This window comes from Colobus angolensis, unplaced genomic scaffold (genome assembly GCF_000951035.1).
Source record: "Colobus angolensis palliatus isolate OR3802 unplaced genomic scaffold, Cang.pa_1.0 Scaffold157, whole genome shotgun sequence".
Lineage (NCBI taxonomy): Eukaryota > Metazoa > Chordata > Mammalia > Primates > Cercopithecidae > Colobus > Colobus angolensis.
The window spans coordinates 165,403-182,330 of record NW_012114677.1 but is presented as its reverse complement, the minus strand read 5'-3'; the positions used below and the strand labels follow the sequence as shown (position 1 = coordinate 182,330).

The window sequence follows — 16,928 nt, the reverse complement described above, 5'->3', positions numbered from 1 at the left end:
TCCCCACTGCCTGGCTCCCTCCAACTCCTTCATGTGTCTCTAGTAACTGAATTCAGTGGTAATAGTGTTTTATATGACACTAACCGTCAAGTTATCCTGCGGGCGGACTGGGCACGGGGCTCCCTCCTCCATCCCCACTGCCTGGCTCCCTCGGGCCGAGCGCGGTAGGGCGGGCGCTGGGGTGTGGCGGCGCCTTTGTTCCAAACCTTGGCCTGTGGTTGGGGGCCCTGCGGCTGGGACCCGCCCCTGACCCCTCCCCGCCCAGAGGGGCTGGCTTTGGGTGCAGAAGGAGCTGGTGGGGTCCAGTCCGGTGACCCAGGCCGAGGCCGGCAGAAGACAGCCTGATGCCTTGGAGACTTCCTCTTGCACTTGTGCTGGTTTGCTAAAAGCGGAGAGTACTCTTCTTTTTATTTATTTTGTTTTTAATTTTTTATTTTTAGCTCCGGCTCTGTTGCCCAGGCTGGAGAGCAGTGGCCAATCATAGCTTGTCGTCTCCGGGAACTCCTGGCTCAATAGATCCTCCTGGATTAGCCTCCTGCAGGGACTATAGGTGTGCACCACCAAGCTCAGCTAATTCTGTTTTAGAGATGGTGGTCTCTCTATGTTGCCCAGGCTGGTCTTGAACGCCTGAGCTCAAATGATCTGCCTGCCTTGGCCTCCCAAAGTGCTGGGATTACAGGGGTGAGCCACTGTATCTGGCTGTTTTATTTATTTCTAGAGACAGTGTCTCGCTTTGTTACCCAGGCTGGAGTGTGGTGGTATGATCATAGACCACTGCAGCCTCAAACTCCTGGGCTCGAGTGATCCTCCTGCCTCAGCCTCCTAGAGCAGCTGGAACTACAGATGTGCCCCACCATGCCTGACTAATTAAAAAAAAATTGCTTTTTTTTTTTTTTAGAGATGGTGTCTTTCTGTGTTGCCCTGGTTTAGTTTTCTTTATGTGTGTTTTTTGGGGTTGGACCTGTAGTGGAACCAGTCCCTGCCCCACTGGGCATCTGGGTCTGACCTTTGCTCCACTAAGGGCTTAACAGGACACTGGCCACAGGCCTGCTCCCATCCAACTCCACTGGGGCCCCAGGAGGGACCCTACCCAGGATGGAGTGAGGGCAGGCACAGACCAAACAATGCAGGGTGGGGGGTACTGTTCACTGGGATCAGAGGTGAGGAAGATGCTGGATTTAGGTGAGCAGTGAGGGTGCCTAGCAGAAGAGGAGACTCTCAATCTGGGTCTTGATGGATGAGTAGAAGTTCTCTGCATGGGAAGGGGTGGAGGTCATTTCAGGCAGAGGAAGAAGCATTAAACAGCATGGTGGATCTCAAGGAGAGCAGCTGGAGCATGAGTAAGGGGGGCTGGAGGAGGGGGCAGGGCATGACGTTGGGTCTGGTGGGTCTGGGTTAGCCCCGAGGCAGTCACTGGTCCTCCACTGACTGTGTGGTCCTTGCTCGGGCTCAGAGGGCATGGCAGTGATATCCTGGGCTGGTGGGATGAATAGCAACCAACCCACCAAATGGTGGTCACGGCCACTGCTGACCACAGTGTGCTGTGTGCTGAGCTGGGTATCCACTCTGTCCTCCAGCAACTGAGTCTCGGGTTCTCCCAGGATGGGAGTCCGGGTCGTTTGACCTGGGGACTGGGGGCTCTTGGCTGCTCACTTGCCCTCTTCCTGTCTAGGCTCCTTATAGGCTCATCTGGCACTGGGACTTGCAGTAGTTATGGCCTGAGGTCTGACTTACCTGGGCTGGGGGTTTTCTGAGTTCTTTCACCTCTACCCAGCCCCCACGGGGCCTTGTACTCAGTTGCTGTGTGCAGAATGAACCAGTGGAGAGAAAGGGCTGCACGTAGCGCTCAGGATCCTGGGGTCGGGTGTGTGGCCGAGTGGACCAGCGGCTGACTGAGTGGACCAGGTGGCTCTGTCTCTCCTTGGGGTCCCACCCGGAAGCCCAAGGTCTTCAGAAAAGGGGTTTCCTTGCCTGTCACGGCCCCACCCTCCATGCTTTGTCCTAGATCTTGGCAATGTCCCCATGAGCGCCCTGGCTCAGCCATCTCCTGCCTGACCGTAGCTGAGCTGCGTGCCTTTGTTCTTTATTGCAGCTTCATGGCGGCTGAAGAGATGCATTGGCCTGTCCCTATGAAGGCCATTGGTGCCCAGAACCTGCTAACCATGCCTGGGGGCGTGGCCAAGGCTGGCTACCTGCACAAGAAGGGCGGTACCCAGCTGCAGCTGCTCAAATGTGAGTCCCCAGGGTGGCAGGGAGCACAGAGGGAGGGCATGGGGGCAGGGCTGGCCATGTAAGTGAGCATCCTCTCTGAGCCTCTGCTTCCTCACGTGGTGGGCCCTCTGGATTTTCCCGTTCCCTCTCTGGTGGCTGGCACCCCTGGAGAACCAGAGGTTGACCTCCGTAGCCCCCAGGACTGTAGCAGGGTCCAGGGTGGTGCACACTGCTGGCCAGCTGGCAAGGGGAGCTGCAGCCTGCAGCCAGGACCCGGGGACCACAGGTGGCCAGGTAGGTCTGGCCTCTGGTGCTGCTCTCACTGAATCCGTGAGTGTTCAGCGAGTTCGTTGGTCACTTGGCCCACAGTGAACCTATGTGTCAAGTCCTGGCTGGGTGCTGGACCTCTGGAGCTGCACAAGCCCCAGGCTCTGGCCCCCAGGACAGCTGGCTGAGAGGAAGAAGCAGCCCTCAGGCTCAGGAGATGCCCAAATGCTGAGATACTGAAGGCCGAGAGCATCAGGGCCTGAGCAGCAGGTGCTGCGTGCCTTTGCAGTAGCAGTACTCTCTGCCGGGGACTCCCTGGCCGGGCCACCTGGTTGAGATGTCCAGGCTGGACTGATTGGTTCCTGTGAGGACACTGGTTGAGCTGCTCTCCTCTTTGCACAGACAGCCTCCTTGGAGGAGCTATAACTGGCTTGTCACCCAGCCTGGGAGGCGCTGCTCAGGGCTGGGGCAGTGGAGCTGGTTGGTTTCAGTGTAACTTTCCACCTAGGGGTGGCCCCATACCAGTGGCCCTCACTGGCAAACTCTCTGGGCTCCTGAGTCTCTCTCTTTTACTTTGTTTTTTTGAGACAGGGTCTTGCTCTGTTGTCCAGGCTGGAGTGTAGTGGCACGATCATGGCTCACTGCAGCCTCAACCTGCCAGGCTCAGGTGGTCCCCTCAGCTGGGACTACAGGCATGCCACTATGCCCTGTTAATTTTTTCTAAGTTTCTTGTAGAGATGGAATTTCATTATGTTGCCCAGGCTGGCCTGGAGCTCCTGAACTCAAGCGATCCACCCACCTTGGCCTCCCAAAGTGCTGGGATTACAGGTGTGAGCCACCACATCCAGCCTATTTTTAATTTATTTTTATTATTTATTTATTTATTTTTTTTGAGATGGAATCTTGCTCTTTTGCCCAGGCTGGAGTGCGGTGACGTGATCTCAGCTAACTGTAATCTCTACCTCCCAGGTACCAGCGATTCTACCTCAGCCTCCTGAGTAGCTGGGATTACAGGCGTGTGCCACCATGCCCAGCTAATTTTTATATTTTTAGTGCAGACTGGGTTTCACCATGTTGGTCAGCCTGGCCTCGAACTCCTGACCTGGGGTGATTCCATCTCCGCCTCTGAAAGTTCTGGAATTACAGGCATGGGCCACTGTGCCTGGCCTATTTATTATTTTTATGTCTCACTCTGTCACCCAGACTGCAGTGCAGTGGCGTGAACATAGCTCACTCTAGCCTTGACCTCCTGGGCTCAAGTGATCCTCCCACCTCAGCCTCCCAAGTAGCTGGAACTATACGTGCATGCCACCATGTCCGGCTAAGTTTTGTATTTTTTGTAGAGATGGGGTTTCACGTGTTGCTTAGGCTCACCCCATCTTTTATTTTTAGAGACAGTCTCACCCTGTCACCCAGGCTGGAGTGCAGTGACACGATCTTGGCTCACTACAACCTCTGACTCCTGGGTTCAAGTGATTCTCCTGCCTCAGCCTCCTGAGTAGCTGGGATCACAGGCATGTGCCACCACACCCGGCTAATTTTTTATTTTTAGTAGAGATGGCGTTTCATCATGTTGGCCAGGGTGGTCTCAAACTCCTGACCTCAGGTGATCTGCCCACCTTGGCCTCCCACAGTGCTGGGATTACAGGTGTGAGCCACCGCACCCAGCGTTAGTCCCCCTCTTTTAGCTCTGATGTAGAGGGAGCCTCCAACAGCCCTGCAGCACCTAGCAAGTCAGCTGTGGCCTCCCTGGGCCTCTGGTCCTGGCTCTGCCTTTCCTCGTGGTGGCTCCACACAGCCTCCCACATCTACCCCTTCTTTGTGGGCAGCCAGGCCTGCCTTCGGGTGGCGCTCTGGGGCTAGCCAGTGTGCCCACACGTTTTTCCTTATTTGGTCCCAGATTGGGCTCCTGGGGAGAGGGCAGCATGCCTACCTTGCTCCCTGCTCTTCCCTTTGGTGAGGCTTGGAGACAGGAGGCCTGGCCCCAAGTTGCCCTGGGGAGGGTCCTCACAGGGGGTCTTGGCAACCACCCCTCCAGGCTCATCCTCCTGCCGTTGCCACCTCCCACAGGGCCCCTGCGCTTTGTCATCATCCACAAACGCTGCGTCTACTACTTCAAGAGCAGCACCTCCGCCTCCCCGCAGGGTGCCTTCTCCCTGAGTGGCTATAACCGGTAAGAACCCGACCTGCCTGCTGACCTCGGGCCCCCACAGCCAGCGGGTCCCTCCCAGCAGAGCCCCCGCTGGGCCTAAAGGAAGGTGCTTTCCCGAAGCAGCCTTCGTGCCCATCCCCTGCCCTCCCTGCCTAGCCTCCATGGTGCCTCACCCTCTCCATAGGTCCTGCCCTCAGGCCTAGGACCTTGGGTGTGCCAGGGTCTTCCTGTGGCTTGGTGCACAGGCCACAGGGGCCTGGACAGCCTGCTCTCCAGAGTCTCCACTTGGCCACCACCCAGTGACTTCTGCATCCTTCCCCCCTGCCAACCTTGCCCCTTCACCCACCATGGCCTCTTTCTAGGCAGCCCAGACCCCAGCCAGCCCAGGCCCTGTCCCAAACTCAGACCCGGCCCCAGGATTCCCTGCTTCAGGGTCCTCCCGGGCTGGGATCAGTTTCCAGCTTCACACATGTCCTGCGCTGGGCTCTATCCAGTGATGGGCCGTGAGGTGCCCTGGAGGGCTTTCTGCACTAACAGGCAGGTGGGCGGTGGCCAGGTGACAGGTGGGCGGTTGTCAGGTGGCAGGTGGGTGGTGGCCAGGTGACAGGTGGGCGGTGGCCAGGTGGCAGGTGGGTGGGGCAGTGCATTGGCACAGCCTATGGCCTGGGGCCCACGCAGAGAGTTAATGCTGGCACCCAGCTCTGGTTCTGGGTGCTGCCCCACCAGAGCCCTGCACCCCACAGCATTCAACTATGCCTTTTAGCACCCCTTAAGGGCTCAGCCCCTCCTGCCTGTGAGGAATCAAGGGTCACATGGTGTCGGTAGCGGGACTGGGGCCTTTGGAGTGACTCTAGGCCCCGGCCTGCACCCTGGCCACAGGCCTGGTAGGGCAGCCTTGCCAGAGCACCCAGGCCAGTGCCAGGTCCCCAGGCTGGCACAGAGCTCTGGAGTCCCCTGGGGAAAGTCATTCCCTTTCTACAGACAGACACAGTACCTTCTGGCCTCTAGCATGTGCCAGCTGTGCCGTGAATCCTGGGCCCAGTGGCAGATGCAGTCATGCCCCAGGGAATTGTCTAGCCCATCAGGGAATCCTGGGCCTGAGGGGTTCTGGCCAGGCTCTCTTATGGGCCATACAAGTGCACCTGCCCCGGTGCCTGACCAGCAGGGCTCCCCACATGATACACTTTGTGATCTCAGTGCAAACCCCACATTCTGGCTGTGTGAGTGGGCCACAGAGCAGCCATGAGTCATTCCCTGAAATGCATGCAGGGCTGCTGCTGGGCCGCAGGGGCATGGAGCCCTGTGGGGGCCCCCAGGCAGGCCAAGCAGGCCTGGGCAAGTGGGGCCAGAGGTGGGAGGGTGGCGTCCATGTAAAGTGGCATTGGCGGGCATCGAGGCGGGTGTGTCCTTGTCTCCTGTGCACTGCTGCTTCTCGGAAGCCCACGCAGCACCCCTCTTCCACCCCCCTTCCATGTCCCCTTATGCCTGCCTGGGCATGAAGCTCACTACCGGGAGCATCAGCAGCCGGGGCCCACCCTGATCTGCCCGCTTCCGCTGGGGCGTGGTGCTGGTGCCGAGATGCGTTCACGGGTGGGGGCTGTGGGAAGGCCATCTCTACAGCTGTGAACCAGGCCGTGACCCCTGGTGCTATGCCCCCAGGGTGATGCGGGCGGCCGAGGAGACCACGTCCAACAACGTTTTCCCCTTCAAGATCATCCACATCAGCAAGAAGCACCGCACGTGGTTCTTCTCAGCCTCCTCCGAGGACGAGCGCAAGGTGACTGGGGGTATGGGCCTGCAGGCACCAGGCTGGACTCGCCTCGGGGGCTCGCTGGTGCCGGGACTCTGGCCTCTCAGCCCTGAGCAAGGAGGAGGTGTGGCCAGGACACAGGCAGCTGGGTGGGCGCCACCCCAGCCCCATCCCCATGCTGAGAGCCTGGTGCCAGCGCCCACACAAGGAACGTGCTGTCCTGGGAGGTGCCCCTGTGGGCTGAGGGGAGCCACACAGCCATGCTGTATCCAGCTGGGTCTTCTCCCCTGACCTTGGGAGTCACAGCAGAGCAGGCAGGGCAGTGATGGTGGAGGGGTGCGGTGGGGCCCACTCTGGTGGCACCGTGCCCACCACAGCCCCGCTGACCTGCAGAGCTGGATGGCCTTGCTGCGCAGGGAGATCGGCCACTTCCACGAAAAGAGGGACCCGCCCCTGGACACCAGGTGAGCCCGGGCCTGGGGCGTGCCAGGCAGTGAGGGCCCCTGGGGCGCCTGAGCCTGACCCGGGTGTCCGCCTCCCAGCCCCGGGCTTGGCATAGAATTCTCTCCTTAAAAGTTTCTGGGTGGGCCGGGCACGGTGGCTCAAGCCTGTAATCCCAGCACTTTGGGAGGCCGAGACGGGCGGATCACGAGGTCAGGAGATCAAGACCATCCTGGCTAACACTGTGAAACCCCGTCTCTTCTAAAAAAAATACAAAAAACTAGCTGGGCGAGGTGGCAGGCGCCTGTAGTCCCAGCTAATGTAGTGCCAGCTACTCGGGAGGCTGAGGCAGGAGAATGGCATGAACCCGGGAGGCGGAGCTTGCAGTGAACTGAGGTCCGGCCACTACACTCCAGCCTGGGCAACAGAGCGAGACTCTGTCTCAAAAAAAAAAAAAAAAAAAAATGTTTCCGGGAGATGCCAGCCGGGCCGCGTGTATGAGTGTGCATGCATCTCTCTGCTTCTGTCTACCTCCAGCCCTGTCTTGTCACGTCTGTTCCCGTGTTGCTGCCATGGATAGTTCCTGTGAGGGGATCATGTGTGTTTATACATCCGCCACCAGGGGGGCCCAGCGTGGCAGCAGCTGGGCACTTTGGGTTCCCAGCCCCCTCCACCTACCCTGGCTCACCCGGAGTGAGACCAGAATGAATCTCCCGGCGGGTCACTGCTGGGCATTCTGAGCCTTGGCAGCCTCCCCCGTGAGCTGGCCCAATGCCCAGCCGTTACTCTCTGGGTTGGGACTGCCTGACCCAAGACGATGTGGAGGGAACAAACCTTCCTGTCCTTTCACTGGTGGGGACAGGAGGCCTAGGGAGGGCTGGGCACACCCAAGGCTGCCCTGCAGGTCCCTGCCTAACCCCGAGCTCCTGGCCCCTGGTCCAGCCTGTCCTGCCTCGGACCCAGCCCAGAGTTGCCCAAGCCTTCTTGAGGCAGGAGCAGGTGGAGATGTGGGCACAGTCAGGGTGGCCATCCTTGTGGGCCAGGAGGGGCACCTAGAGGAGGCACCACAGCCTCCAGTTCTCCTGTCTGTCCTTGTAACTGTGTGTGCATGTCCGCGTGTTGCTCCATGTTTGTGTGTGCATGTCCGTGTGTTGCTCCATGTTTGTGTGTGCATGTCCGCGTGTTGCTCCGTGTGTGTGCATGTCCGCGTGTTGCTCCATGTTTGTGTGTGCATGTCCGCGTGTTGCTCCATGTTTGTGTGTGCATGTCCGCGTGTTGCTCCGTGTGTGTGCATGTCCGCGTGTTGCTCCATGTTTGTGTGTGCATGTCCGCGTGTTGCTCCATGTTTGTGTGTGCATGTCCGCGTGTTGCTCCATGTTTGTGTGTGCATGTCTGCGTGTTGCTCCGTGTGTGTGCATGTCCGTGTGTTGCTCCGTGTCTGCGTGTGAACATCTGTGCTTGTCCTGTGTCTGTGTTTATCCTTGTACTTCTGTGTCTGTGTGACGGAGTCCTTGTGTCTGTGTGTCCACATGTCTGTGCGTGTCCCTATGTCTTTGTGTGTATATATATATCCATATCTGTGTGTCTGTGTTCCTGCGTGTGCATGTGTGTGCACGTGTGCATCTGTGTGTCTGTCAGTGTATCCTTGTGTGCATCTGTGTGTCTGTCAGCCTATCCGTGTGTGCGTAGGTCTGTCAGCGTATCTGTGTGTGCGTCTGTGTATCTGTCCGTGTATCTGCGTGTGCCTGTGTGTACCTTTGTATGAGCATCAAGGGACCGCCCAGGCCTGGTGTTCACTGTCCGCCCCAACGCACCCTGCATTGCAGCGACTCCAGCTCAGACACAGACAGCTTCTACGGCGCAGTCGAGCGGCCTGTGGATATCAGCCTCTCCCCATACCCCACAGACAATGAAGGTGAGGAATTTCTCCATGTCCACTCTCCATCCGCCTCTCCCCGCCTGGCCTCTGACGGTGAGGGGCCCAGCCCTCCATCTTGGCCGCTGTGGAGGAGAGGGAGGTGTGTTCGTCTGTGCTCCTTGCCCTGGCCCTTTGGCAGAGCGCAGTGGCATCCCTGGGCTCTGGCCTTCAGCAGCAGGGTCTGGACTCACAGTCCTCCCAGTGGGTGCTCGCCCCTTGCCTCCTGGACTCAGCCCCAGGCATGGAGCATTGCTCGGAGACTGGGCCTGGGCCAATTTGGCTCTCACCCCCCGCGCCTCCCATGCAGACTATGAGCACGACGACGAAGACGACTCCTACATGGAGCCCGACTCCCCGGAGCCCAGAAGGCTTGAGGGTAGGTGGGGCGGGTGGGCCTGGGGAGCTCTGGGTGCGTGGGAAGCAGGGGCTGGGACTGGGAGCAGAGCCCCTCTGAGGCTAGGGATGTTGGCCCAGGTACCACTCTGGGTGGCTTCCGTTTCCCTGTGGTGGCCCAAGTATTGTGAGGATTGGAGCAGAAGAGGTGTACCCGCTGCCGGCCCTGCTTATTTCCTCCTCCCACCTCCCAGGAGGATGGACAGGCACATGGCGATAAGTGGCAGGGGGAGCCAGGGCGGCGCTGGGGGATGAGCATGGGGAAGGAAGGACGTTGAGGAGCACGCAGACTCAGGGCAGGTCCATGTTCCCATGGCTGCCAGCTTCTGTGGACACTGCTGCAGACCAGGTCCTTGCCCCACCACACCCCATCCCATCCCAGTGTCTACCTACCTCCTGCAGCACACGGCCTAGTCATGGAGACAGGCTGATACAGGTGGTCACATGTGGATGACGGAAGCATGAGCTGGGTGGGGAGGATGTGCCTCTGTCCTCCTCTGTCCCCTCCCTCCCTTCCTCCCTATCCATTCTCTCTCCAGCCCCTCATCTTGTCAATTTCCTCATGTCTGGGGCTGATCCTTGATCTTTCCGTCTTCCCTGTGTCCGCCCCTGCCTCCTTGTTTTCCGGCCTCCTGTCCTCACTGACCTGGCCTCTGCCGACCCCAGTCCCCGACCCCGTGTCCTCTCTGCCGCCCGTCCCCTCCCACCTTCAGGCTCCCAGGTCCAGCCCCTCTTCTCCTGCCGCTCTCTCCCTCCTTCCCTCTGGGGCCCCAGTGCCACCAGGATCTGTGGACTGCTTGCCTCAGTTTCCCTCCGTGCAGAGCTCTCGTCTCACAGTGTTCACCATGCCTATCCCCTCACCCACACACTCCTGCCTCCCATCTTAGCCTGGCTGGCCCAGCCTTGGTGAGCTTGGACTCCATCTGCCCAGCCCTGAGCTGTGGCCCAGTGAGGCTAGAGATGGGCCTGGGGAGCCACCAGTGCTCCCGCATGCTACTGCTCCGCTCGTCCTCCCTCCGGACCCCCTCCATCCTCTCCCCAAAACATTTCTCGTCCAGGACCCCTGTGGCCTCCCCATTCCCAGTTCCAGCGCTCAGTCCTGAGCCACACCAGCCTGGCGCCCGCCCTATTCCTTGCCTGCCCGTCCTCCAGGCGCCTCTTGCTCCCGGGGCCCTCTTTGCTGTGCTGGCCCCGTGAGGGATGCCCGGGACTCAGGCCTCATTCCTCTCCCGAATTTCCTGGGTGACAGCCTGGGTCATCTGCAGGCTGCCGACTCTGACTCATGTCCAGCTGGGACCTCTGAACTCTGCACATGTTCCCTGACCCCTCATTCCCTGGCGTCTCCCAGCTTTCTGGACATGTTCTGAGCAAACACAGGCCTTCACCTCCCTCCCAGCTGCTCCCGTCCCCTGTCCTTGGGAATTGCGGCCTCCCTCTCGCTCCGGCCAAGCCCGGAGATCCTCCTTGACTTGTCTCCTTTCTCTTCCTTCCACCTCTGTGAACCTGATGGCTCCTCAGGTGTCTTCTAGGCTTCAGGAAGTGTCCACAGGCTGCCATAGGGAGGATGAATGGGGAGGGCTGGGGGTGGTGGGTGGTCTGGGACCCTGGGGAAGGCAGGATGCGAGTCCTGGATGCTGGGCTGCAGGGGTGGGTAGGCTGTGGCGTGGGCCTACCACGGGTTGCACTCCTGGTTGGCCCGGCTGACCACTGCCAGCAGAGAGTAGTGTTAGCTCAGTCTCTGTCAGGGTCCAACTTGGGTCTCTTTGCTCTACAGATGCCCTGACGCACCCACCGGCTTACCCACCACCCCCAGTGCCCACGCCCAGGAAGCCAGCCTTCTCCGACATGCCCCGGGCCCACTCCTTTACCTCCAAGGGCCCCGGTCCCCTGCTGCCACCCCCACCCCCTAAGCACGGCCTCCCAGATGTTGGCCCAGCTGCTGAGGACTCCAAGAGGGAGCCGTTGGGCCCGAGGCGGGCTGAGCCTTGCCCCAGGGTACCTGCTACCCCCCGAAGGATGAGCGACCCCCCTCTGGGCACCATGCCCACCACACCCGCCCTCCGGAAACCCCCTTGCTTCGGGGAGAGTGCCAGCGCCAGCCGCGGGGCCTGCTCCGCTTCCAGTGCTACCGTCATGGCCACTGCCACCTCCAGAAACTGTGACAAACTCAAGTCCTTCCACCTGTCCCCCCGAGGACCGCCCACATCTGAGCCCCCACCTGTGCCAGCCAACAAGCCCAAGTTCCTGAAGACAGCTGAAGAGGACCCCCCGAGGGAGGCAGCCATGCCCGGACTCTTTGTGCCCCCCGTGGCTCCCCGGCCTGCACTAAAGCCGCCAGTGCCTGAGGCCACGGCACGGCCCGCAGTCCTGCCCAGGCCAGAGAAGCCGCAGCTTCCCCACCTCCAGTGAGTTTGTGTTGCGGCTGCAAGCGCTGCCTCCAGCTACAGAGACCCTGGCCTGGCCTCTGATGGGCACTCTGCCCACTCTGCTCCCCTGGCACTCTTAGCCCACAATGGGGTACCAGGTGCAGGGGTAGGAAGGTTCCCTGATGCCTCCAGTCTGCCTTGGTGGAACATGAAGCATGTCCATGACTCAGCCCTGAAGCTTGCTGGAATGCTTTGGGTTTTTTTCTTTTTGAGACAGGGTCTCACTCTGGCAACCAAGCTAGAGTGCAGTGGCACGATCTCAGCTCACTGCAACCTCCGCCTCCCGGGTTCAGGTGATTCTCCTGCCTCAGCCTCCTGAGTAGCTGGGACTCCAGGCGCCTGCCAACACACCTGGCTAATTTTTGTATTTTTAGTAGAGACCGGGGTTTCACTATGTTGGCAGGTTGGTCTTCAACTCCTGGCCTCAAGTGATCCGCCTGCCTCGGCCTCCCAAAGTGCTGGAATCACGGGTGTGAGTCACCACCGCGTCTGGCTGAAATGCTTTCTGCTTTATTTCTGGGAAGTGCCAGGAGACCAGTCTATCGCCCCCTCCCACAGAGTTATTCACACCAATGGCTGTGGTCAGAGGCATCCGGGACCCCCGTGGGCTTCCTGCCTTGCCTGGAAGGCAAAGGGGCAGGTTTCACATGGGTGTGCTGGTCGCACGCGCACCCCTGAATGCCCACGGTGCCCTTCTCCCAGGGCTCTGTGAACACCTCTGAGATGCCTGCTGCCTGCGTGGAAGTGCCTGTGAGCAGCCCTTGTCACACTCGTGGTTCTGGTTCACCAAGGGCTGCAGAGGTGCAGATGTTCGGAAGTCACTGTTTTCCATGACTGTGGGGATAGCGGTTCCAGGGCTCAGCCTCACCCACAGGCTGGCCGCCCATGCTGGCGTGGCCCCGTTAATCCTCCCTAGAGCCCGGGAGGCTTTGCTGAGCGGGACCACCTAGCCACAGGGAGGCTTGCAGGCTTCTGCCATGGGCGTCCCTCGGGGTCACATTGCGTTGTTCATCCGGTTCACGTCGTCCACTCCCCTGCGGCTCTGAGTGGGCTGTGATTTGGCCATGGCCAGACCTCCCCTCCCCACGAGCATCCAGAGCACTTGTTGACGGTGCGATGACACTGAACTCGGGCCTCTGGGGCCCCCTTACCAGCATCCGTGGCAGCCCTGACCCCCGACTCAGGTGTCAGGCGATTCCTGCTACCCCAGGCCAGTCAGCATGAGCCCTACGCAGATCTCTGTTGTCCTGGGCCTTTTATGGTCACAGGGGCCATAGCAGGCAGCTTGCCATCCTCACATAGAGGGGAGTGGGGAGGCGAGCAGAGGGTGGCTGGCCCCGTGTCTGACAGTGAAATGGTCCTGCCTTCCTCTCGCTGGCCCTCCAGGCGATCGCCTCCCGATGGGCAGAGCTTCAGGAGCTTCTCCTTTGAAAAGCCCCGGCAACCCTTGCAGGCTGATGCTGGCGGGGACGACTCGGATGAGGACTATGAGAAGGCAAGGCTGAGCAGCAAGCCCAGGTCCCAGTGGCCAACAGAGGGACAGGTGGTGGGAGAGCCATAGGCCAGGGTGGCCCCTCACAGACCATCCTGAGCAAGGACCCTCCGAGAACCCGGGAGCCTAGTAGGGGACACAGCACCATGCAAAGCCCCAGATCCTGGCACTGGGTGGCCGCCGTCCGGTCCGGGGCGTGGTGGTGCGGGTGGATCGCTCTGACGTTGGCACTGACACCGTCAGCCTCTTGCAGGTGCCACTGCCCAGCTCGGTCTTCATCAACACCACGGAATCGTGCGAAGTGGAAAGGTCAGCACCAAGCCCTGGATGCCCTGGGTCCCCCGCTGTGCCCCGGCTTCCTGCTTCAGTGTCCCTCTCACTAGCTTCTGTGTTGGGGAGTTGCTGGCATAAGTACGTGGTCCTGCGTGCAGAAGGAACCGGAGGAGTGGACCCCCCTGCTCTGTCCCATGCCCAGCTGGCACCCTGGCTGGCCCGGGCTCTGCTGGGCTGCTTCCCTCAGCTTCACGGCAGCCCGACACACTCAGCGCCTGAGACATATAACAGCGAGAGGGCAGAAAGCCGGGCTTGGGTGCGGGGTGGGAAGGTCCCTGTGAAAGCTGCCCGAGAAGGGCTCACTTGCCAATATGACTGTCTTATTTTAGGCTGTTCAAGGCTACAAGCCCCCGGGGAGAGCCCCAGGATGGACTCTACTGCATCCGGAACTCCTCTACCAAGTCAGGGAAGGTAGGCACCGGGGGAAGACGCTGCAAGGCCCCATGCGGTTGGGTTGGCCTCTCTGGCTCTGCACACACCCAGGCTGTGGGCGGGCCCAGGACTCCCCAGTTCCTAGACCACTCCCCTTGTGGACTCTTACTTAGTGTCTCAGCTAAGTTCTCTGCCCAGCAGCAGCCCCTAATCTATTCCCTAATAGATCTCCATCTGCAAATTGGGGGCGATGATGGCCACCTCCCAGTGCGGGCCAGGACTCGGGTGGGGTAGGGCTCATGCTCCGGGGTGGGGGAGGCCGCATGGGCCAGTGGGAACGCCCGGTCTGCCCGTGTCCCTCCGAGCGTGAAGTTGTGGCCTCACTGGGCCATGCTCTCCCGGGCGTGTCGGAGTGGTTTTTGGTGGTTATGAGCTGTTGCTCATCAGAGGCGCTCTGAGGGCTGCCAGTGTCATCCCCGCTGTCCCTGTGCAGGTGGTCTGGAGCCCCTCCCCACCCCCCGAGGGCCACAGGACCCAGCCTTGATGGTTCTGCCCCGCTGTCCCCAGCCCACGGTCTCCCGAGGCTGGTCCCGCTGTTTCTCGGGAGCCATCAGTCTCCTGCTTCCCTCCTGTAGGTCCTGGTTGTGTGGGATGAAGCCTCCAACAAAGTGAGGAACTATCGCATTTTTGAGAAGGTGAGAGGGGGAGAGGGAGAGAGGGAGGGGGGAGAGGGAGAGGGTGAGAGGGTGAGAGGGAGAGGGGGTGAGGGGGTGAGAGGGGAGATGGTGAGGGGGTGAGAGCGTGAGGGGGTGAGAGGGGTGAGGGGGTGAGAGGGCTCCCAGTGGGACAGGGACCCTGGCTGCATGGCCTGGCAAGAGGCAGAGCAGAATCTCCCTGATTGGGTGTAGGCAGCAGGTAGATTGAGACTGGCACCTCTGGGATACCAGCCTCCCCCCTCCTGCCCAGCCTCCCTCCTCTCCTGGCCTGGCTTTGTCCTCCGCACCCTAGTGGGGATGGGTGGTCAGCGCCAGACCCTGGGTTGCTCGTCTTGTCTTTTTCTTTTCGCGGGGACGGGGGTCTCACCGTCTTTCTCAGGCGGGGACGGGGTCTCACCGTCTTTCTCAGGCGGGGACGGGGTCTCACCATCTTTCTCAGGCGGAGACGGGGTCTCACCGTCTTTCTCAGGCGGGGACGGGGTCTCACTGTCTTTCTCAGGCGGGGACGGGGTCTCACTGTCTTTCTCAGGCGGGGACAGGGTCTCACTGTCTTTCTCAGGCGGGGACGGGGTCTCACTGTCTTTCTCAGGCAGGGACAGAGGTCTCACTGTCTTTCTCAGGCTGGTCTCAAATTCTGGGGCTCAAGCAATCCCCCCACCTCGGCCTCCCGCCGTGCTGGGATTACAGGCCTGGCCCGGTCCCTAGGTTCATTCCCTGTCCTGGTCTGCAGTGCTCTGGGTGCAGGATCCTGGACACGGGGGACGGAGGGGAAGTGAGGCGGGAACGTGGAGAGCACAGGCCCGATGCAGAGGCCACCCTGGGGCACCACCAACAGCCAGGGGCCGGCCTGGGGATGCCGCTGTTGCTGCTGCCGCCTTGTGTTACAGACAGGGAGACTGAGGCCTAGAGCCGCCGAGTGGCCTGGCCCTGCTGACGCTCCCCCTTTCTTTCCCCACAGGACTCTAAGTTCTACCTGGAGGGCGACCTCCTGTTTGTGAGTGTGGGCGGCATGGTGGAGCACTACCACACCCACGTGCTGCCCAGCCACCAGAGCCTGCTGCTGCGGCACCCCTACGGCTACACCAGGCCTAGGTGATGCCTGCCCGTGTGGCTGCCAGGCCAAGGCAGTCCCAGGGGCCCTGACCCCAGGCCACACAGATGGACACGGGCCCACATGGGAGAGTGTGCAGGAGCAAGGCCGTGCTTGCCTAGGGCCTCTGCGATGGACATCTCGTAGGACCCAGCCAGTCTCATCCAGCAGGCTGGGTTCCAAGGCTGGACCAGGCTCCAGGCTCCAGAGGACGAGGGGACTCTGTTGCCCCACACCAACTTGCCCTGTCCCAACCCCAGAAACCCAGGACCAAGTCGTGCCTGGGCTCCGAGGACAAGAACAGTGGTCCCCCCATCACAGCCACCCCGCAGTGGGCTGGGAGCCAGGCAGGGCCAGGGCAGCTGGGTGGGGGCCGGGGCTGGCCCTGGGACCCCGAGGAACGCTAAGACACAGGCTCCAGTAGGGGCTGTTGCCTCCAATAAAGCAGCAGTGAGCTTTGCCTTGGTGGCTGGGGCTTGATTGGGAAGGAGGGGATTACCAGCTTCCTGGGTGCCCACACTAATGTCCAAGTGGTGACTGCAGCGGTACCCAGGAACCCCAAGAGTTGGTTGTCTTGTCTTCTAGGGTGCAGGTCACCGAGTGACTTCTCCAGGGTGCACAGCGAGTCACAGATCAGGACCCAAACTTGGGCAGTCTGGGCTGGGAGCCCACACCCCACGCACCAGTTCTACTGCCTTGGGTCAGGCCAGGGCAGTGCTGCTGCAGAGCTAGAAGGCCCTGCAGCTACAGCTGGTTCATTCCCTGCATTAGTGCATGGTTACTGGGTACCTCCTGAGTGGCTGTCCCCATTCCAGAACCTGCATACACTGAGTGGCTACAGAGCTCGAAGGCCCTGCAGCTACAGCCCATTCACTCCCTGCATTGGCGAGCAGTTACTGGTACCTCCTGCATGCCTGGTCCCGTTCCAGACAGGGGCCTCCGGCCTGGCTGAGTTCACATCCCAGTCTGGGGACAGCTGGGTATGAGGTGCTTATGGCACAGTGTCCAGGGCAGCTGGGTGTGCAGGGACTGGGGGTTTCAGGAATACTTTTTGGAGGAAGTGACAGCTATGATGGGACGGGAACAGTGGACCCTAAGCAGGCCAAGGGTGGGTCGGGACGGTGGTACCCAGATGCCCAAGTCCTCCAGGCAATACTTGACTCAGGCCCAGCCCCAATCGGTCCCCTTACTTTCTGCCATGGAGTTCCAGCGGGTCACTCTCCCTGGCACACCTTCCAGGCTGGATTTTTTTTTTTTTTTTGAGACAGAGTCTCGCTGCATCTCCCAGGCTGGAGTACAGTGGCGCGATCTCGGCTCACTGCAAGCTCCACCTCCTGGGTTCACGCCATTCTCCTGCCTCAGCCTCC

The 16,928-nt window shown here is 60.6% G+C and overlaps 1 protein-coding gene across 1 annotated transcript in view; it reads left to right on the top strand.

The window, feature by feature from the left end:
* SH3BP2 (SH3-domain binding protein 2) overlaps positions 1-16,022 on the top strand; it is a 22,332-nt gene extending 6,310 nt beyond the window's left edge. Inside the window, exons 2-13 of the mRNA XM_011936742.1 lie at positions 2,093-2,232; positions 4,549-4,651; positions 6,290-6,407; positions 6,774-6,844; positions 8,648-8,736; positions 9,047-9,115; positions 10,907-11,537; positions 12,945-13,053; positions 13,304-13,359; positions 13,713-13,794; positions 14,391-14,450; positions 15,430-16,022. Of these exons, the coding sequence (XP_011792132.1) occupies positions 2,093-2,232; positions 4,549-4,651; positions 6,290-6,407; positions 6,774-6,844; positions 8,648-8,736; positions 9,047-9,115; positions 10,907-11,537; positions 12,945-13,053; positions 13,304-13,359; positions 13,713-13,794; positions 14,391-14,450; positions 15,430-15,567 (1,666 nt within the window). The 3' untranslated portion in view covers positions 15,568-16,022. The remainder of the gene's footprint in view (positions 1-2,092; positions 2,233-4,548; positions 4,652-6,289; positions 6,408-6,773; positions 6,845-8,647; positions 8,737-9,046; positions 9,116-10,906; positions 11,538-12,944; positions 13,054-13,303; positions 13,360-13,712; positions 13,795-14,390; positions 14,451-15,429) is intronic.
* The last annotated feature ends 906 nt before the right edge of the window (positions 16,023-16,928 follow it).